General features: G+C 38.2%; 1 protein-coding gene across 4 annotated transcripts in view; it reads right to left on the reverse strand.

The window, feature by feature from the left end:
* Nucleotides 1–287: 287 nt before the first annotated feature.
* Nucleotides 288–22,830, reverse strand: part of LOC109073004 (serine/threonine-protein phosphatase 2A 55 kDa regulatory subunit B beta isoform) — a 55,486-nt gene continuing 32,943 nt past the window's right edge. For 2 of the 4 annotated variants that reach the window (XM_042748082.1, XM_042748083.1), the window contains exons 2-9: nt 14,153–14,250; nt 12,321–12,486; nt 10,974–11,086; nt 3,820–3,997; nt 2,537–2,701; nt 1,687–1,856; nt 1,457–1,548; nt 288–985 (exon numbers count right to left, since the gene is read on the reverse strand). In XM_042748082.1, the coding sequence (XP_042604016.1) occupies nt 706–985; nt 1,457–1,548; nt 1,687–1,856; nt 2,537–2,701; nt 3,820–3,997; nt 10,974–11,086; nt 12,321–12,486; nt 14,153–14,250 (1,262 nt within the window). In that variant the 3' untranslated portion in view covers nt 288–705. Of the gene's footprint in view, nt 986–1,456; nt 1,549–1,686; nt 1,857–2,536; nt 2,702–3,819; nt 3,998–10,973; nt 11,087–12,320; nt 12,487–14,152; nt 14,251–15,743; nt 16,307–16,414; nt 16,476–22,830 lie in introns of those variants that run through there. The other 2 variants (XM_042748085.1, XM_042748084.1) reach the window with 2 other exon arrangements.

A 22,830-nucleotide genomic window follows, 5' to 3' on the forward strand; every position in this document is an offset into this window, starting at 1 on the left:
GTTATAGCAAATATTGTAGCATTCAATGTCAAATTTGACTTGGCTTTTCATTGAGCTTTCAAAACGCATCCAATGATTACCAAGTTTGCATGAAGTTACGTGAGACGCCAGCACAAAAATCAAAGCAAGATGGAAGAGGCTGTGCCTCTGCTCAACTTCAAAGGCATAACATGACATTCAAAGAAACACATTCTATTTTTTTCTCTCAAAGCAATCAGCAGGTCTCTTTTTCTGCTCCAAGCTCAAATACATTTTACTTTGCTTTATTTTCACTCAGTAAATTTCCAAATTTCTTCCAACCTAGCAACATTCTTCCATGACGGCATCTACGACGCTTCTCATGGAGGTCAAATTGTGCTGGAGAGATGTGCTCAAGCCCTGACATGAGTCATGTGAAAGGGCCTTTAAAGACATTAAAGGTCAAAGGATCCTCTTTGTATTGCTGTGCATTACCAATAAACCTACAGCGAGGGAGATTTGAAGAAATTAAAAACAAAAGCAGTCCAACAGCTAGTGTCATTGTCCGTGGGTGCAGTGCAAGTTTTGTTAGATCCAGTGCTGTATCAAATCTGCTGTAGAAGGCAAAGCTCATCTAGATGTTCCTCACAAGTTCACTGCTAGTGAGTCCAACCTTTCCACCCCCAGTTCATCTAGAGAAATAATGCCTCTTGTTGCTGTGATAACTGGAGACATCAGAGCTACATGCTAGTTGACCTTGTCCTGAAATATATAGAGGTTGTTGGTGGCAGCCACAGCGATGATGTTCTCATTGGGGTGCCATGCAGTGTGTAGGATCTTCTTACTGAAGTCCAGACTGTCCACACTGATTTCATCTTTACGACGTTTGCCACCAACACAAACTTTGCGTGGCTTGAGGATGGCTCTGGGTTTGCTGTTTTCCCGCGAGGCCTCCAGAGTCACATCGCGTTTAGTGTTTCGATCGAACATACGGAAGAAATTGTTGTAGGAGCCTGTCATTAGGACACTAATGGGAAAGGAATAAGACAATTAGTTCTTATTACCTGATACCAGCACCATACAGTCGAAAATCAATTTGAAAAACCTGGTGTGAATGATTGCTATTGACAAGGGAAGTCCAATCCTTATCCTAGAGGTCCATTTTCCTATAGAGCAGGGATAAGCAACTTAGGTCCTGGAGGGCCACTGTCCTGCAGAGGTCAGTTTCAGTCCTAATTAAACATACCTTGCCTTTTTTAAAGCAATTTTCAAGCAATCTCGAAGACATAGGTTAGAACTTTAAGGTGTGTTTGATTAGAGAAAGATCTAAACTCTGCCGGACAGTGACTCTCCAGGACAAGAGTTGCCCAACCTTGACGTAAAATTTGACTCCAAGCTAGTCAAGGGTTTCTGGATTACTCAAAAGTTCCAGAATAGAGCTAAACGCTGGAAGGTGGACATCCAGGAGAAGGACCAGACACCCCTGTTTTAGACAGACCTGTCAGTTCCATTCCAGACACATTCAAACTTGTCGAAGATGCAGTCATTCTCGTACAGTGAGCACAGCTTACTCCTAAGGTAGTCATGGACCTGTCAAAGGTAGAACCAAAAGCACAGATGATCAATACCTAGTATTTGACCAATAATGATTATCAAACTACTTTTTGATGTCATTATAAACCAATGATGACTAATCATGGATCACTGTCCAATCTGCTTTGCCAATACCTGGTAAGTTTCCAAAGGCTTGCTCTCCATGTTGATGTCCCACACCTTCACTGTGAGGTAGTCACGGGTCATCAAGTAGCGTCCACTGTGGCTGAATTTCACATCTGAGATGGAGGAGATGATCTCTGAGAAGAAGGAGCGATTACTGGGGTCTTCTGGTTCCTCAAATACTGATGGAGAGAAACAAGAAGACATTAATATATATAAGTAGCATTTTCAGGAGCAGAGTTGGGTCTTGGTCTTAACACTTCTCATGGCATTTGTCCGCATCTCATTATTTGGTGTCTTGGTCTGCATCTTGGTGTCAGTTTAAGAGTTTAAGACTGCTGTCATTTCCAGCATCTTAAGGGTGATAATTACCTCAACCACAGACGCCAAAGCAATTTTACATTTTTTTCAGTTAATTTGCTTGGAACCCATGGCTCCAAACAGCCACAGTATAAAGTTCTTCAGTGTTTGAAATTAATTCTGTTATAGCAGAGGTGTCCAGTGTCTTTTGGGAGTTTGATCTTGACACAAACTCCTAAAGTTTGGGAGGACTGCTTTCAATTTCAAAACCAGTTTGGTTTCTCTCTGTTCAATTAAATTCACCCACTGGTTCTTGGACCAGCAGGTCTTGGAGTAACTCTACTGGTTGTTTATCTGGTTTTGGGCCTTGAGGGGTCTAGTCTTGGACTGATTCTCATATTGGTTCTAGAAGATTTGGTCATGAACCCAACTGAAATTTCAAAATGGCTTTTTGCTTTGAACCAAGATCTTGAGGAAAAATATCTAATGGCTACAATGAGTTGGCTGGCAAAAATCTCAATCAAAGTTCCAACAAAAGAACCAAAGACTAAAGTGAACTCACATTTAGAATGGTTGTCACAAAGTGCGGAGGTTCTCATGTCGCACAATCTTATGGAGCCCTTGCTGCTACTGTAGACAAACGTGTTGCACTGGTTAGGGTGAAACTCAGCCGCTGTGATCACCTCAGTCAATTCTTCCATGTTGGCTGGCTTTATGTCCACAATATCTGAGTAGGCGAAGTGAAGGATCCACAATCCTACATTTCATACACTCGAAGCACATGAAATTCTCCATGAATCATTAAATCAATAAATGTCCTGCTTGATTAATGTGTCTGGCCCTACAGTATATATATAGTGGATTGTTATGTCAGATCTTCATTTCCCAAATGATTGGATGAAACCCGCTTACAAAGAGGTAAATCTGCAACTGAGAAAATCTCTCATGCTAAATTTCCCCCAGGAGAATCTGATATTTATGCTTTGAGAATTTGCTTGCATCAAAAAGTTAAAGATAAAAAAGCTCTAGGAGCTATAAATATAGCATCACATCCATCTGTTGGAGTGGTGACAGGTTATCCATCATGACATGTTGCGAGGATCATATATTTACAGTGTGACCTTTGGGTAATAACAGGCTTTATCTTCTCCCCAACTCCCTTGAGCAACTCCACAGAACCTGTGACCACCCATACAGACTGTCCACAGACTTTCCATCTCAGCCCTGCAGGGTCCTTGAGAACAGTAATCAATAGTGATCGATGGGGATGCGTGCCTGAGTAAGCTGGACACTATTTACCTTTGGGACGGCGCAGCAGGGGTCAGGATTAGTGGCGGACACTTGATAAAGGGTAATGGGCGTAATGTACATCACAGAGGTGTTATCTGTCAGAATTAAGTGACAGCAGAGACGGTCTGCAGGTGGTTTATTGGCTTTGTTTGATTGCTGGTTTAGCTGAATCCTTTTGTCCTTAGTTTAGTAACAAAAGCCTGTCAGACTACTGGGAAAATAAAGAAATGAGCCATAGAAGGTTGGGCATAACTGCAATTTTACAATAGTTAAAGGATGCTGTGACATGATGCAAAAAGGTTTACAACAAACACTTCTTCCATCAAGTAACAGGACTATAGTCAAACATTAGGAGTTATCAGATGTGCTAACTTGGCACATTACCTAAAGTATTAAATTCGAACAGTCTTACTTATAATAGGCCCTGTGATGGGCTGGTTATTTGTGTGTATGAACCCAGTTCTTTTTGTACATTAACAAAAAACAAAGACCCAATATTTTTTAGACATGCAACTATCTCAGATTGTCATCAACCATCTGACTATAAAAGGATACTAAAGCTTCGGTTTGTGATCTCCAGGTTCCATAGGTTGATCCTCAGATCATCCGTGGACATGTACGTCTCATGGTCGCTGTTGACCGAGATGGAGTTAATGTGATAGGTGTGAGCATTAGAGAAAATGCGACGTGGTGTTGCCTCCACCATCAAGTCCATGGGCCTCAACACAGGCACCTGAGAGGAGAAGGAAGACACATGGTTGGAATAAAGGGACAATAAAGGGAGCAATATTTGCAGTAGGTACTGAGATATGGGATTCCTAAAAATGTAAATATTTGCTTAAAAACATGACGGTGAATAAAAACACGGTGACTCAGTGTGTATCACTGTTGTCTCACAAACAGGAAGCTCCCAGGCTCAAGTCCCAACTGAATTCTGGTTTTCCCAACAACCCAAAAGCATACAGGACAGGTGAAATAGAGATTAAATATGTGTGAGAGTTAATGTGTGTTAGACCTGTAATAGACTGACCATCTGTCCCAGTTGATTACCTGCATTTTGCTCGAAGACCCTGGGATAAGCTTTAGCATCCCTGTGACCCTACACAGATGAAGCAGTTTGGAAAATGGATGGACATCCACCACATTTTTGAATGAGGCTAGACTGCTTCATTTGACCAAATTTAGCCTGCTCAATATTTGCTTTAATATTTTATAGTGAACCTTGAGCAAATATTGTCTAAAATAGGCTGTCCTCATTTGAAGTCAGGATTTCAGAGTATTTCTCATTTGTTATATTTAAATAATTAGATGCGAGAGGCCTTTCTATATTGTGATATATAATATTATTTATAAAGTTGTCAAGGTTATTAGTCTGTATTTATGGGTTCTTTAGGTTTAGCAGGAAGAGGTGTTTTATGTCAGATCGGTTACTGTATTTTGTATTCTAAGGGGCCGTTCACACAGAACACGCATTTGCACCTAAAAAGCACAGCGCAGAATGCTTCCTCCGACATGTTGGCATCAAATAAAATTTTTTTAAAAACTCACAATTCTTGCCCTGCCTCCGGGGTCTTGTGACTGGTCTATTGCTTTAGAGCTAACACTGATGAGCAGCATTGCATGTAAAAGTTTAAACTCTTTTAACTTGACACAGCGTCCTAAAAACGCGGTGCTAGTGTGCAAGATGCTGCAAAAGGAGCAATGGTCATACACATCCATCTAGCACATTTACATGAAAAAAAATGAAAAAGTAGCTTATTGTAATGGAAGAATGCATTCTGTGTAAACGGCCCCTAACTCTGCTGAAACACACCCTGCTTAGCATCCAAGAACAAAATTGGATTTATATGGATCTATACTGGAATTGTTTGGATTATCAGCCACACAATCCTCCAAATCCTCCACAATCCTTTTTGTACAAAGAAAATACAGTTCCTGGAGCCGAAATAAATGATCTTGGTCTTTTGTTCTCAAATTACTTGCCCACACCTAGATCCAACTGACTCCCAAGCTTAACTGTCAAGATCTGAAGACATGTGGAGTCTAGCTCCCACAATGCAGCATGGTAATAGTGAGCACAGGACACCGATCTCTTTAAAGATGACTAATCTAAGGGCCAACGTTCCTACATGTGCTTCACCGTAGGGGTATTGCGTCGCAGTCAGTGTCTGACTCCCCATGAGTTTTTTTAATTTTTTTATTATGGGCGCAGCCCTCCACTAATGACAGACATGTTCTACTCACTACAGAGACGAGGAACGCTCATCACCAAGCAGTGGGAGGTGGAGGAGGGGCACACACTGCCAAGGCAGGTCATTATCACCTAACACATGGGAACTCCATCTCCATCTTTTTATTTCCGTTAGAGGATGGGGGAGGGGGGAGGGATACCCTATTGTTGATGGATGTGTTTGAAGTACATTTTCTACTGCCTTCACCTCTAATAATTCATTTTACAAACATATGCAATAGCAGGTCTCTGAAGAAAGAAAAGAAAATAATTCTGCTCAAAAATATAGGTGTTTTGGTTGGTCTAATCTCACACATTTAATGTAAAAAAAGCATATTTTAGGAGAATTCAGATTTGCTGTATTGTGACAGAAATTGATACTCTAATTTGGTCTTTCAGATTGCTGGTCTGTTCTCTACTACCCTGCATGTGCTTTCAATAATAAAATTAGCTCATGGAGCATAGCGTCATGAATTCGGTTGACAGGAGCAATAGAGGCTGATTGAAGCTATTATCTCTCAATCAAGCATTAATTAAGTTTGACTGCCGGTTACTAATGGTAACTGGGGGTTTGTACATGTGGGTACACTTTATTAAAATATTATACATAATTCATATCTTTAGCATTGCAGATTCTATGTTTGTATGGAAATCATAAATCAGCATGGATTCTGAGAGAGTATGTGGAGGTTTTATTCATATTTTAGACATATAATCAAAGTCTCAGCAGGTAGTGAAAACTGAAGAGCGAATTTGTGTAAGAGAAGAAGAGTGTGCCTGTATATTCAAATGCTAATGAAAAACAGGGCTCAAGAGTAAAAGTTTTTTTTTTTTTTTTTTTTTTTAACTCAAGTAGTTCATTTCTGGCATTTAGCACAGTCCACTGCTGGTCATCTTTCTTAAAAAACTTCAAAAATCACATAGTTTTGAATGAAACTGTAGTAATGTCAAACTGATTGATTATTGACTGCAGTTCTGTCATGACAACTCATACATGAAATTACCCCATAGCACATCTATACAGGTGGAGCTGGGGAAGACGGAGGGTTCCTGAAGCACGCTGCACCTGTTATAGCAAGGCACTAGCCCAGTATTTGAATGTTGAGCAGCAAGCTCATTGGCTGCAGATGCAAAAAAAACCAATCAGCTGTGCAATGTATTTAAATGATGTGGTTATATCAGATGGAATTAGAACCTATTGACCTATGCCAGAGTTTCATGACAAAACTTTAAACATATTTAATGAAATTCAAATGTGAATGCTAATTTTACAACTTTCAACTAAATCAATGTTTTTCGTTCTACCAAAAATTAACAAATGGAGTAATTTTGGTTGACTAATCTCATTCATAAATACAATGGCTGCGTTCAAAGTGATATACTTTCTCAGTAGATACTTCTTCTGAATACATACCTGTTTTGTGACTGTTAAAAAACTATTCTCTATAAATGTGTGTAGTATGACCATCATGTTGTCATTGTCATGTGACCTACAACTTAACTTTTGTCTTTTCACTGACATTGACAACTTCTTCATGAGATAGAAAAAAATCAACTGAGATAGTAAAGACAGAATAGAATGAGATATTAAAGTGTCCATTGGATATGCGCCTCAGAATCTCACTCGAAGCAATATGTCATCCAGTTACTTTTTTTCAACTGCTTTATGAATATTGTGAATTCAGACATAGTACATTTTTCATTGTTTTTCACCTACTATACAGTAGGGAAGTATGCATCCAGTCATATATTCACATTTTATTCCTAAATAAAGCAGATTCCTTGAACAAATCAGTTGAGTTAATGATTAAATCTACTGGTGTAAAAATGTAACGTGCAGAAAGAGTCACTGAAAATCCCCACCGCTAACGTGCAGACTGACAGTCTGAAATGAGAAAATGAAAATAAGTGCAGTGATACAAAAAGGAACAAGTCGAGGACTAGAATTAAATGTATGGAGTTTAATATGATAATAAAACTCCAAAAGTTTTTGCTTTACGAAGCGTAAAAACATATGTATGAGATCAACAAACGGTTCCCATGAAACCCTCTCATACTGGCACTGGGCCATTGCACCATCCTGTTGGTCCCAGGAAATTATATTTTTTCCACAAGACTGCTTTTCATAGCCTCATAGCCTAACAAAAACAAAACCAAACATCCTCTTAGCTGACATGTTCTTTTGTCTTTTGAGTCAAACATAAAGAATACATACTTTCCTAAAGATATCTCAAATTCAGCGTTTTATTGACAGTGACAACCCCCTCCCCCCGACAGAAACAATTTTGCAGGGTGAATCCCCTCGTGTTTGGAGTGCAGATGCAGATGAAGGCAGTAAACACTTGGTAGCCCCTTGTCGCGCTGGATAACAGTCTGGCAGTAGGGGCAGATGTACCCTGTGGACTCCCTGCGAGGGATCCACCCTTACCTCCCCCTTTATCTCATTCTCCTCTCTGCTCAGTCTGTGCAAAGTGATAAATGCCCTGCTTTTGTGCATGGACTCACACATACACACACAATTGGGAGAGGATTTCATCTCTTCTAGCTCTAGTCTCCAGTGGGCTGCAGTGTTAGTTAAGGAGCATGTGATGGAACTGCTGCCCTGAACACATTAAAGTCACCTCAACAATCTCTTAAATATGTCCCCTATCCAGAGCCACCAGTCTACTGTATTCTCAATAGAAAGAGAGACATAAATAAAGGTTAAATTAATAGAATGCAGATCAAGACACCTGGATCTGACCCAGATTTGGTAACCCATGATATTTACATGTACATTTCCACTTGAAGTCAACATGAAATCAGATTTGACCCCATTTACTTTTACAGTAAATACACATCTTTGCACCCCAAAAATTAAATGGATAACAAAATAAATATTTTTGAGTCTGTGATGATTGATTCAGAAGTGTATGTCATTCCAATGAAAGTAAACTTTTATCAAAATGTAATAACCAAGACCTCTTATTTTTCCTTCAGTTTGGTCCAAAAGTCAAATCTATGCTACAAAAAATACAGGTAGTCTTGCCCTGAAACTCGTGCTATTGGTTAAACCAGTTGACATGTAGGTCCAATTGTCAGTGTTTACACTGTTTGTGAAATCAACTTACAGACCGTTTTGAATTCACATTGCTTCAAGTGTCTTATCCTCCAGCTTTCAAGCTTCATTCTGGAAATCTGTTCTTTTGGCAAAAATCCGACCCACAGGGCATTAACAGTTTCTATACGCTTTTGATAGTTTATTATGTTTCAGTGAAATCTAAGAATTGCATCTCCCGCTCCCATAATGCGATTTTCCATCGACCTCCCAAGTCACCCATTATGTGAGGGTCAATCCAAGCCCAGTGAAGAAAATAAGGCATCATTCTGTGACAACTGGATTAGAGTACAACTGGGGTCGAATATTGACATCTTTCTGAGTGGATGACTGCTGGATAAATCAATATCATAATTACTGAATTCTCAAACAGGAAAAATCGTTTTGGATAAAAGGAACACTACATGGGTCTTTTGATCTGCAGTTAATAAACTGCAATTAATTCATGTGTGCAATTGTAATTCATGAATAATGACATTATTTAATTGAGAGTCACAGAAAATTATTTCGGAGCACATTTGTTAAACACCAAGTCATGGATTCGAAAAGTCAAAGCAATGTGTATTTTACAGAGTTCAGTTATACTTTTCCTCAAATGCCCCACTCCAGGAATAAACTTGTTGGCATTTCCAAAATTCAAATCAGCGGCCAGAAAACAACAGGGGCAAGATCAAGATTTCAAGATTTTCTTAAAAGATATTGGGGGAGGTCTTGCAATTCAAGTGATCTTCTCCCAAAAATTATAAAATCATAGAAAAATGGGAGGAAATTATTAAATCAATTACTCTCTTGGGCAGCTGCCACAAATGGCCCTGTATACTCTAAAAGGTGAAGAAATGACAAAAAAGATCCTGCCTGGCATCAATCTAATGATTCCCAGGAGAGTAGACCACAGTATCAACACAACATTAACATTTGACATTTATCAGCTGCCCCCAGCTGTACCAGCAGGTCACCTCTGGACACGTTCCACTTCCACAGTGTGAATTCATGTATGTAGGAGGGTATATTCCTGTGGGTCCATACTGACAGATGCACAGGCTTCCTGCACTCTCACACCTTCAACAACAGCTATCAAACATTTGATAAGATCAAGCCTCCAAATTACTCCAAACCCCCTACCTTGTCAGCTGTATTTGGCGAGATATGAAACTCCATCTTCCAACACATAATCCTCTTCTGTTGCACCAGGAGTGCCCACTTCCACTGGGGAAGCTATGGCTGCCAAATTACAACAGTGCTTGACCTTTTTTTTCTTTCCCTACACATACTAGAGCCAACAGATTAAGACTCCCTTTTCCTTATGCTTGCGGAGACAGCATGGGGAGAAGGAGACGGGAATGGTAGGAACCACATCACTCAATACCTTTTGGAGATTTTGGAGAAAATAGGTCAGGGGTTTCCATACCTTCCAGCAGCGTTTAGCTCCAACCCTAATTAAGCACACCTGAACCAGTTAATCAAGGTCTTGAGGATCACTAGCTGCATCCAAAATCACATACTGTACTGTCTAATGTAGGGGTGTCCAGTTCTGCTCCTGGAGGGCAACTGTCCTGCAGCGCTTAGCTCCAAGCCTAATTAAACCCACCTGAACCAGCTAATCAAGGTCTTCAGGACCTCTGCCACAAACCTTCAGGCAGGTTTGAGCTAAATCAGATCGTAAAAAGACCAGGTAGGTGTAAATGCCCTCCGAAATGCATTCGAGACGGATATAAATCCGATCGCTCAAACCACTTCAGGTGGTGGTCTGGGACACATTCCAGACGAAACTGGACAAGTGTAAATGCATCTGGTTGTTGAAACCACATATACAAATTTTACTCCTCTCCGAACGTTAAAATAATAAATGTGTTATAGGCTATATGACATTATAGTCAGATATGACAGCGCTAAAACAACACAAATTGCCCCGGACGAGACTAGACACCTCTGGTTTAGTACCAACTACATTTGATTTAAAACTTACTATGTGACTGTTAAAAAAAGCATGTTCTACATAGTACAAATATGAAATTCTGACGTACATCCAGCATGCTGTCACTGTCCCGTGACCTACCAGCATCAGTTGCTTAACTGCCATTTTTCAACTCCTCTCCTGTGGCTTCATGGGAAAGTAAAGTGTTCATCAGATGCACACTTCCAAATCTTTGCGGAAGTAGTAGGTCATCAGGGTACTCTCCACCTATTTTCTGCTCATACTGCTCTTTTGGCACGTTTTTTTCCGCATATTATATAGTATGGAAGTTGGCATATTTGGACGCAAAACCTCTAATCAGATGTGTTAGAGCTACACTCTTCAGGAAATTGGCTTTCCAGGAAAAGGGCTGGACAAAGATGTCCAAGCTGAACAAGGGGCATTGCAAAAAGGTCTTTTCTGCTTACCCTCAGAGATGTGATGGTGGTTGGGTCACGTATCCTGCCTTCTTCATCCTTCAGATTGTAGCCCTCTGGTCGTTTGTCTCGCTCGCTGATTTTCCATAGCTTCACAGTTTTATCTGGTAAAAGAGATATGCAAGACAATGTGTAACATGGAAGCAGTGTTTATAAGGTTAGGAGCAGAGAAAATATCAGCAGATCCACTGGAGAGGGGCCAGTAAAGAGAGCGAACATAGCTGGCACAACAAAACAGACAGGAGATAAATCAAATAAGATCAATATCTTCCAATTAACCTGATTGGACCATGCTGTTGCCTGTATACGGAACCACTCTGAAGTGTCCTAAAACAGGACTATAGCTTCATGAGAGCCATCTATCTCTGCAAAACTGATGAATGCGAGTTTGGGTCTGAAGAATTTGCTACTTTTAATTGGCTGCAGTTACACAGCAGAAAAACACAGCAGAAATCTCTAGCAGCCTAACTGCTATATGTGACCCTGGACCACGAAACCAGTAATAACGGACAGCTTTTTTAAAATTGAGATTGAAAATGGAATTGAGCTGAATAAATACGCTTTCCATTGATGTATGGTTTGTTAGGATATGACAATATTTGGCCGAGATACAACTATTTGAAAATCTGGAATCTGAGTGTGCAAACAAATCTAAATATTGAGAAAATCTCCTTTAAAGTTGTCCAAATGAAGTTCTTAGCCATGCAAATTACTAATCAAAAACTAAGTTTTCATATCTTTACAGTAAGAAATGTACAAATTATCTTCATGGAACATGATCTTTACTTAATATCCTAATGATTTTTGGCATAAAAGAAAAATCCATAATTTTGACCCAAACAATGTTTTTTTTGGCTATTGCTAAAAATATAGCCCAGTGACTTAAGACTGGTTTTGTGGTCCAGGGTCACATATAATTATTATATAATTCGCATAACTATATAATAAACAATAATATTGTGAATTTTTATTTCAATTTAAAATAACTATTTTCTATTTTAATATATTTTTTCGCATGTCATTTATTCCTATGATGCAAAGCTGAATTTTTAGCAGTCCTTTGCTCCAGTCTTTACATGATCTTTCAGAAATCATTCTAACATGATGATTTGCTGCTCAAGAAACATTTTGTATTATGAATGCACTCTGTGGTCTGTGCCACAATGCAAAACCGCATATATCTTGGGATATTATTTGTCTCTTTAAAGAATGGCCTGACAATATGTTTATATATGTTTCTTAATAGTGAGGAAGTGTACATTTATTCATTCACATCAACACAGTAACACCCAAAACACATCAGACCAGATATGAGGAGAACACATCGGGTTTCCTCACCATTGGTGGACAGGAGGAAATAAGCGGCGTTCTGTTGTGGCAGCCAGCGGATTTTGTTGATCTTCTCCTCAATCTCCAGGCTTTTCAAGTAGTCAAACTCGGGCTCGTGGCTCTGAAAGGTGCTGTAAACATTGTACTCCCCTCGACGGTGAGGCTGGTTCTTACTCTGCAATGATGTAAGTGTTTATGTGTTATAAAACAAGATGAAAAAATAGACCTTAATATATATTTGGTGCATTGCTTTATTTCACCGCCTATTCCATGTGTATCATGCATGACAAATGCATCCCACATTAGCAGAGGATCGCATTTACAATTCATTCAGTACTCTACATTAAAATGCTTGAACCTAATTATACATATAGCACATAATTAGCAAACAAATGATAATTGGAAATTTCTGCATAAACACTGGCTTATATTAAGTCCCTCTGTGTTACAGTCACATATGGAATGTGTGTTGATTTTTTCTTTGTTGCTGAAAGCCGTGAAATATAAGTGAGGCAGGTCAGGATCTCAATGCACAAAGGTGGTCCGGGTTAGAGGAATATCTCAATACCGATCAGAGCGTGGAAACCTTCAGGGTCACTTCTCACCTTGGGAAGCGTCTAAATCAATAAGCAGAACTCAGACAGACCGAGAAAAGATGAGGGCATTAATGGAAACAGATTTTCCCTCGGCGGGAGGGAGGGGGTTAAAGGGGGTCTGAAACAGAGTGGGGCATGAATCGTGGCGCGAGGATTAACACACACCATGAAATCTCTGTAAAGATGATGCAAGCGTGATATGAGGAGGGGCAGACGGCGGGGTTTTCGCACTTTTGTGCTGCTAGACAAAACATTGAGGGGTTATTAGATCTGAAACAGTTCTTGTTCAAATATAGTCAATAGAGGATAAACTGTCAATTTAGGATGAGTATGTGTATTACCATATTTACAACTGTATTCACAGTCCTGCTATGGTGATGATATATATATACTGGGTGTGAATTTACCCTATATGCCATTGTATATTATTTTTAAAGTAACATTTTAAATTATTTGATGTTTCCTAAGGTGCAATTACAATCTTAGCATGTTTTTTTTTTTTTTATCAAAAACAATCATAATTTTGATATAAATAGTCATTTTCTACCCTGAATTTTGCTTCTGATTTGAACGCTGCAATGAAAGGGGCGTGTCTGCTGAGACCTCAATGTAAACGCCCACTGCTATGATTGGTTAACATCTTTGCATATGAAATGAGCATTACATGTGAACTCTCTTGAAAACTTTTACTGTTTTTACAGTAACAGCCACCAAGAATGACTAATAATGAAAAAAGTTGATAGCATTATATTTAGATCTACGTCACAGCGATGCACTGCAGCTGAACAGTCACGTCTGCTGAGTGCACATTGCAATTATTAAATTCTTTCATCATAACTAACACACTGTAAATATGTTGTAAATTCCAGACTCATTGAGCAGCGTAAACTGTTATTGATTATAATGGGAGTTTTGGTGAAAATGCAGAAATCAAATCACTGACTTGATCCAGCTATTTTAAAGAGAATGATCTTTGCTTTCTGTATATGAATAAATCACAAGATAGTCAAATACGGGTGTTTCAGAATAATTCATATTTTAAACAAAGGAGTTAGTTTTTGAGTTTTGAAACATGCAGTATGTTTTGTTGTAACAGTAACCTCTTATATATGTGTAAATATCAAGAACATTTTGATTCTCCGCTTCACGACCTCTTAACATCCATATTCTGTTCTACACTATGGGAAGCCTCGTAGTAGTAACAGTCTTTAAATTACGGAGAGTACAATGTCTATCCCAAATTACCTCCTGTTCCCTCTGGAAGACCACCACTCGTCCACCTTTGTCCCCAGTGGCCAGGAGTTCTCCTGTCGAGTTGAACTCAACTGTGGATATGATGTCAGCTGAAGGAAAGGCACAAAAGATGATACAGTAGAGCTTCAGGAATTTACATTTAATAATCTACATTGAGACACTGATGATATATATAATCATAAAATGGAATACAGAAATATTAAAACAGACAACACAAATTAAAAATAAATAAACAAAGAAACATATAAATAAATAAATGTTATAGAGCATTATGATTGTTAAATTTTGTTGTGAATTCAATTGATTAGACATGCCTTTTAAGTATTGCAATTAAACCACTCAAAAGAATCCATAAAAATTAAAACAAAAAAAAATTGGGAAAAAAATAAAACAAAGCTGTTCTGAGACCAGCCCGACCATCTCATGTCAAATGTGATGATCCGCTCACCATGCACTCTTGAAATGTTCTCCCTGTCTATCACCATTCCATTGATATGTAAATGTCACCAGATATCACCCACTACCATTATCCCACCAAATATCATCTTCAAAAGCCAGAATGATCTGGAGACCTTTGAAAGGACATGAAAGGCAAACACTGAAAAATTCGAGGTTGACAAAGAGATCATACTGGACAAACCCCTGATATCACAGCCAAATGCAACGATCTCCCTGCTGTGAATGCATGACATCAACATCAATTCAAGATGCACTTGTATGAAAAAAATCCCCTGTGTATGTTTATGAAAGACATCATCAAAGATTAGACGCACAAAGGCATAAACTCTCAATCTGGCCTGCATACAAAAAAACAGATAAGATGACATGTAGTGGGCCGACTAAGACAGACTAGATGAGACTATACAGATTCTTTGTTAAACACAAAAGAAGATATTTTGAAGAATGACGGTAGCCATTGACTTTCACAGTATGGAGAAAAAAATTGGAAACCAATAACTAAATTCAAAACTTCAAAATTTTTAAATTTTTAAAAAATCTCAAAATAACCCTTAAACTTATAAGATAAAAAAAAAAAAAAAAAACTTTAATACATTGATTGCTATGTGGTTTCTAGGGTGCCCTGGGTGGTTGCTAGGTCCCAAGTCTTTAATATAAGTCTACAACTGTTCTTTCTTCTTCCATGAAGGGGTTTGGCGTCATAGCATCTTTGTTTCCAGGTGGAACGTTAAAGAACGCGACACACACATCTCCCAGAAATCCTGTATAATTCAACCAACGATGACGTATGCATCAGACGTTCAGCCCACGTTTTCAATGAGACTAGGTTAATCATTGAGACTAAGTTAAAGTTATATTGTAGTGAAAGTGGTTTTCAGACCGGGATAGAGGATTAACTTTTAGCGCCACTCACCAGCTATTTGATTTCCAAACTGCCGCGACACATACAACAACCAACGTAATAATATGTAATCAGTTTTGGATAAAACTGAGAATACTTGTCTTTCACTTTCAAAGTGTCACAAAAGCAACGTAATTTTTCTATGTTTCTAATTAAGGGTTTGTCTGTAGCAAGCATCATTAGCACATTTAATAAGCATTTATCAAATGAAATCATCCATACCTAGATTTCTGAAGCAGCCCAAAGCAGCCTTACTGGTGAAAATCTCTTTCTCAATACCCAACATGTTCTGAACTGTAAGTGACCCAGATCCAAACCTACAAAGATTCTTGACACTTCAAAGAGCTGCATCGCTGGATGGATCCCATTGTGGGATGACACTGTGTCTAATCGCCAGCCCACCGCCGAAAGAAAGTGGGCCAGGGTGGGACGCTTAATTAAAGCAGTGCTACTAACGACAAACAAGCCAAATTAGCAGCAAATCCGCTTGTTTTGGATCGTCTGCTTTATCTCACATAATTTGACATGTCTGTGCTGTCTTAGAAATGTTTTTCAGTGCTAGGAGAAGACTTCTATGTTAAACGTTACATTATTCAATTCAAAGCTTGACAGAAAACAAAAACTGTCTGGCATCGTGTACATGCTGTTCTTGTAGGATTCGGGTGTTTACCTCCAGCTATCTAGGTTTTCTGGATATTTCTAGGTATTCTCATCTTACCCAGAGCCAAGATCCCAAAATAACCTGTACATTCAAGCTCTTTCTGACCTAGCTAGTGCACAACAACAGTTTTAAGACAGTTAGCAATTGTAGCCTAGACATTCTTGAATGGTAAAATATGTTACAGTTCAAAGTTCTGACTCCCCCTGCTGCGCGCGCTTCGATCGATTCCTACCTTTGACACATCTTCCTTGGTCTTCCTCAAGGAGATGCATCTGTTTCTCTGTCTCAAACATTAACTGCTAAAATAAAAGTCCTTACCTTTTCTGCTGCGATAACTGCAGTTATCCTTGTCTCTTGCTCTCTGTGTCTCTTTATCACGCAGGTAACACTATTTCATTGTGTGTATCATCTCACAATTCGCCAGCTCTCCCCACACAACCTCAAAATGAGTCCAGCACTCCCGAAATAGTCTGCTTGGATTCATTTGCATAAATCCCAAACAAATACAGAAGAAATGACTTCTAAATATTTGCTTTTATCCATTTCAAAGAGTAAATGACAGAGAGAAGCGGAGGAGAAAGAGAGAGAGAAACTAAGAAAAGAAACAGGGACTGAAAAGGCTTGTTGTTTTTTCACCCCGATACACCTCTCTGGGCTTTTATATTGTCTGCATGGTGAATTTAAGTGCAGCGTTTCCATGACAACCGTTCTTTGGACTACAACAAGCGCTGTTTGTGATTCTTGCAAAGACTTTGTTCATGTGGTGTGAACTGCCATCGCACTGACAGAATTTAGAGCAGTCGGGGAAATCTTACGGAGCGTATGGGTCATATTTCATCTCAAATTTAAATTAGAGAAATTCAAAATTAGATTTTTCATAAAGAAAACAAAGTCTTTTAAGGATCGGTTAGATTTTGTGCATCATGGCATTATTTGCACGACAATGCGTCCCCAGCCAATTTTCATTACTAGAATTTGAAATAAATAATAATAATACATTGTTTACAATGTTTAATTTATGCCTGCTATAATAGAAATATGTATTATAGCCATTTTTAATGTAATATAGTAAAATATTGAATTACAATAATAAGAATCTAATGAGATAAAACAATAAAAAGTAATACAAAAAAAAGCATTACAAATTGAATATAAATAAAATAAAACTAAAGAGTAGTGCACAGTGTTTTTGCTGTTACTAAAGAACAGTTTTCCGGTATATTTTTTTGTAGTAAACCTTCACTTTTACTTCACTACATTCCAAAACATAATATTGTACTTTAACTCCACTACATTTCATAAAAACATATTGTTCTTTGTTTTTTCAAAATGTTATTTCAAAATTCTTTGTTATTTCAAAATTTGGCACTTTTGAGAAATGAGAACAATGACCGGTTTCTGAATAAATGTTGAATCTGTTGAATCTGTTTGCAAATCGCACTGAACGACTAATTTGCGAATCAAACTTATCTGACTGCAGCTTTTCTTTTGTCAGAAAAGATCTAGTCAGAGCGAATAATTAGCAGAAATTCTGCCATTAGTAAAAATGTACTAAAAAGAAGTTACTAATATCAGTGCCGATAGCATCGTGGGCCTCTTTGTTTCCTATGCATCCTAAATAGAATTCAAAAATAGAATTAGTATGTCCCAAATCATAGTATGTTTAAAAAAGTATGCCAAAGATTCCCGGACGGTCTACTACTTCCAGTTAGAATTCGAAGTGTAGATCAATATTGCCCACAACACAGTGCACGGTGAACGAGGATTCAATTAAAACTACAAACAAGCATTAAAAATTGTTAAAAAACTACAAACATGCCGGATAAACGCGACCGACATACAGGTAGAGAAAGGGGTTTGAGTGATAAATAATCAATGTCTAACCTGATGAAAAATATTAATTTAATGTTATCCACATTATATTTAATCTGAAATTCAAATTAAACAAAATATGGATAACGTTAACTGTGACAAGATGATTGAAAGGGCAGTTTAAACAATGACAGAATGTACGTAACTAAGCAACAGAGCGTCTGTTAAAGAAGCAGCTATGAGGAAGTAGTATGTCTACTATGTACTATTGTTTATGTATGTACTATTCTTCTACATACTCAAAACTATGTACTTTTTCTTCACAAAAAGAGTACAAACTTTTAGAGCATAGTATAAGTAGGTGAATTGGGAAGCAGCAATACTGCATTAACCTAATAAAAGCTAAAAATAAATCTTGATTATTGTAAATGAAAATTACATATAGATAATGACTGTCAGTTATTGGTGAACTCACTCTGCTGTAAAAGGCCAAGATGATGAAGTCCACTAATCTATGAAACGCTTGAATGTGACATGTCAATACGGGGGAGGCTCTTTAAGAAAAATATAACACAAATGAATGTCTATTATTCTTCCCTTCTGTCATAGCAGTTTCAAAGACATAAAACTAGTATTTTTGCATTGTGTTTCTCTTAAAATGTTAGCACATTTTAACTTCATTTTAACCATGATGCCTGTACATTGTATTTCTATACTATCTGACAGCACATATTTACACAAATTTTTGTGAGTTGCATTTAAAACAGCACAACTTGCATTAAAAATTCTAGTTTATGCTGCTGCGCTAACAGTGGTCAAGCTTGGCAAACACTGGCGCTCTGTGACAAAAGCAGAGCCATTGCGCTGTGAGTTAATAGGTGCTCTTTCAGACTGTCAGCGGACATTTATGCCAGCTCTCTTGAGTCTTGGCTGATCACCGTCTAGGCCTTATGGACAATACATTTTTGGAAGGCACATCTAAAGAAAGTATAACACAACTGTTTTTCTGTAGACACCAAACAATAAATGATTAGTGACCCACTTGGACAGATGTGTTACAGAGCTCTCATTAGAACACTTCATACCAAACACACACACACACACACACACACACACTTAGAGGACAAACACGCTCACCCACACTGGTAAAACATCAGTCTATGTGAAACATATCAGAGCACAAAAAGCATTATGGGGTAAAATGTTAAGGGGGTGGTGGGGTTGGGGCATAGAATAATTACATCGAAATCATATTCCGATTCCTTGCGGAAGCAGAATTCTAAATGAGTTCTCAAAGATGCAAAACATGCTGACCTAATTAGGCCCCTGGAGTACCCAATTTTTTGACTACTTATCTCTGCGTTCTTTTCACTTATTATCAGCAGGGAATGCGGAATGGATGCAGAACACTGAAGATTTAGGGTAAAATGAAGATGCTTGGAAGGCGAATAAAGACAGTCCTGCCATCATATTTGTAAAACTTTAAGATTTGTTCATTTAAGAATCTCAATATAACACTACAGAGACTTAACATACCTATAAACCAGTGATAGACCAAAATGATTCAGCCATGCAATATTGTTCCAGTACCAACATGGGAAGCATTGCACTATTTGTATCACTCTTCTTGCAGCATTTTTTCTCAGATATTGATATTGCTAATTTAAATGGTGGCTGCCATAAAAGCTTGTTCTCATGAGAAATTTATTCAAACATACATTAGGTAGCATTAAATAATGAATACATCATTAACAGGCTGAAGCTGCTGTCCGTAACTTTTTAGAAGCTAGGTCAGAACTGCATGTGTCTTGAGGAACAACATTGTAGCCGGAGCTACTTCTCTTTGTTTATGCTGAATCTACAGTAGACGCATAACATCAGGCTACTCTGCAGTGGTTCCACCAGTACCAGTCTGAAATAGTCAGAATATTAAAAACTTATTATAGCTGTACTGTAATGATTCAGGATAAGCTAAAAACACGGTTTGGAAAATGGATTCATGATGTACTCGCTTATTATATTAATTTTGTAAATTTTGAACACAACTGCAGCTTTAAGTACAAAATATAATGAACATGTTATATAGCACAGATATATTTAGCAAAATGCACCTCTCTAGAGTAATTTTCTAAGTTTATGAACACTGAATGGCTTTTCTGAGTTAAATGTAACATTATCTGACATATTGTTTACAATCCGTTCTATTGTCTGTTAATAATTTCAACATTTCAATACATTGTACTTTTTCTTTCAACACCTTCTGATGTGCATTCATGTTTATTTCTTACTGCAACTAGCAAAAACAAAGCCACAATAAAAAATAACAAAACTACATTTATTGTTTGAATTTCGTGATCAAATTTGAAAGCTGAGACTTTGTTGTAACCAAGCTTAAAGCTTATTGGGATTATTGGATGCTGCTAGATGTGCTACAAATAACGGTTAGTTTTTCATGCATCAACTGAAAATAGCATAGACTAAAAGATCATTATGGGGATTTAAAAATCAATATCATCTCATCAAAATGAAGAATGAAAATTGAAAAATCAATATTGTCAACCCAGCCCTGGCTTCCACATTCATGTTCACCTGTTGTAGCTTCTTCACATTGTGTGCACAAAATAGATTCGAGTCATTAGAGAAGCGCTAATGTGACATCACTGTTTTGGTCAATGATTTTTTTGGTCAATAATCAATAACTTCATGAGATCTTTGATGTGAGAAAGACAGTAATGGTTAATGTGAGTAATAATAGTGGAGGAAGTTTGGGAAGGGCTGAGCGGACAGAATCACAGAGCACTGGTGCGTATTTGGTGGTAGTGGCTTGGCAGCCAAAGTGTTATTGGAAGCTGGATCCAACCATTATTAACACATTAGGAATGTGAGGAACTGAATAGGAAAGCTAATTAATGGAGCAACTCGGATGAGTGCATGAGCTGAAAGCTTTGTGCATATGATTATGCCTGTGCACTGTCAATGAGAGCTGTGAATTCATCAGGAAAGAATAAGTACTGTAACAGGAATTCTGATGATTTTTTACGAGGATTTGTAAAGAAAAATATCAGAGGATTTCGATGTAAGCCAAGAGGACATTGGTTTTCCTTTGCTGTAAACAAAACTTGTTTCTCGTGAAACTTGCATATTCTCACCAGACCTTATGCTATGCCCTTTAAATTTTGGGCTACCATCCACTCCCATTGTAAAGTATGGATTAGCCTGGACATTATTTAATATAAATCCGATTGTATTTGTCTGAACGAAGAATGTTGTATACACCTAGCCCTAGGATGGCTTGAGGGTGAGTAAATCATGGGGTAATTTTCATTTTTGGGTGAACTATCCCTTTAAGATGAAGTCTTAGAAGGCAACTTAGAAAGCAGCAGATATAAGCAGTTCACTAAGTTTTGGAACAGAGCCTCTGTATATAACCATTCTCTCAAGGCTTGGTTTTATTTGAGATCGGTTTACAAGCACCCCTACAATATATTCTTATACCATATGTTGCTTCGAGATTTCATTTTGCTTTTGTTATTAAAGTATGTATCTATCAATTTCACACCAACTCTATCTAACCTGGTGAATCAGAGTGAGAAAATAAATCAAAAAGACAGTGAAGCCTGCAAATGCAGCTGGGTCAAAGGTCACCGTGATGTGCAGAAGGAGACCGTCCTCAAATGAAACCCTTTTTTCTAATAACACACAGACGACTCCAGGGCTGCAATAAAACAAGCAAACCCATATAGCAGACAATGCCATCTCTCATAAGATTAAACATGAATGCAGGAGATTGGCTATCTGGCCATCTTTGACTCCCTGATTGTGGTGAGATTGGATCCCTTGATGTGTACTATGCTCAGAAGATGAAAGGCTAAAATTAGCATAGAGAGGATGCAGACCATGATGCTAAAAATCAAATACAGAGGGTGACCAGAAAGAGACGTTTCATTATGAAAAAAGGGGTGAAGTGAATACCTTTCAACCTGCTTCAAAGTGTCAGAAAATCATTTTCAAAAAAAGACACATGGGTTCAGCTTGCATGCCCCCAATTCCCCAGCCTAAATTTGTCAGCATGCATATAGTTTGTGGGGATATTTAAGAGAAAAATTATGTAGAAAAGCACAAACCATAACAGAAATGCCTCAGATTTGATCATATTTGTTAATAATGAATGCACTGTGAATTAAATGTACTATTACAACTATTAAATGTGCTATATAAATGGATCATTCATTCATTCATAATGCAAGTTGATTTCTAGATACAAGAGTAAAGGAGAGAGAGACATAGGGAAGACAGCTTGTAGAATTTAATGCAATGCTAAACAAATGCACGGGAAAGAGATTAGCGCTGTGAGGTATCTGAATTATGTGCGTCAGAGGGATTGACTCTGGGATAATCGTACCGGTGCGCCCTGACCCTGTTTCAAAGACAACAGTGAAATGATATGAACTCTGCCTAGTATAAAACCTCCTAGCATGTACTAACAGACTAATTAACTCATTTAAACTGAGCAACTTCAAAGATAGCTGATATCTTGGATGAATCACAATAAGGCCATCGCAGAATTTACGCTTGTTTCCTGTTGTGTTGATCTGCTGCACTAAGTGGCTTAGACAGAAGTTTCTAATCTTGCGTTCTGTGAGCAACAAACAGCCTTCCATTCTCTCTGGAGGTATAAATAACTGACCCGCACTAGCCTGCGGCCATATCACAGATCACTGTAGGCACGTATCCGTCTGGACAAGAGGATCGCAGGAGCGGGGATAGATCTCCCAGCTCCTGGGGCAGATCTGTCTCACTAGTCCACTTTGTCCAACACAGAGACGGCTAACGTCT

This window comes from Cyprinus carpio, chromosome B21, assembly GCF_018340385.1.
Source record: "Cyprinus carpio isolate SPL01 chromosome B21, ASM1834038v1, whole genome shotgun sequence".
Lineage (NCBI taxonomy): Eukaryota > Metazoa > Chordata > Actinopteri > Cypriniformes > Cyprinidae > Cyprinus > Cyprinus carpio.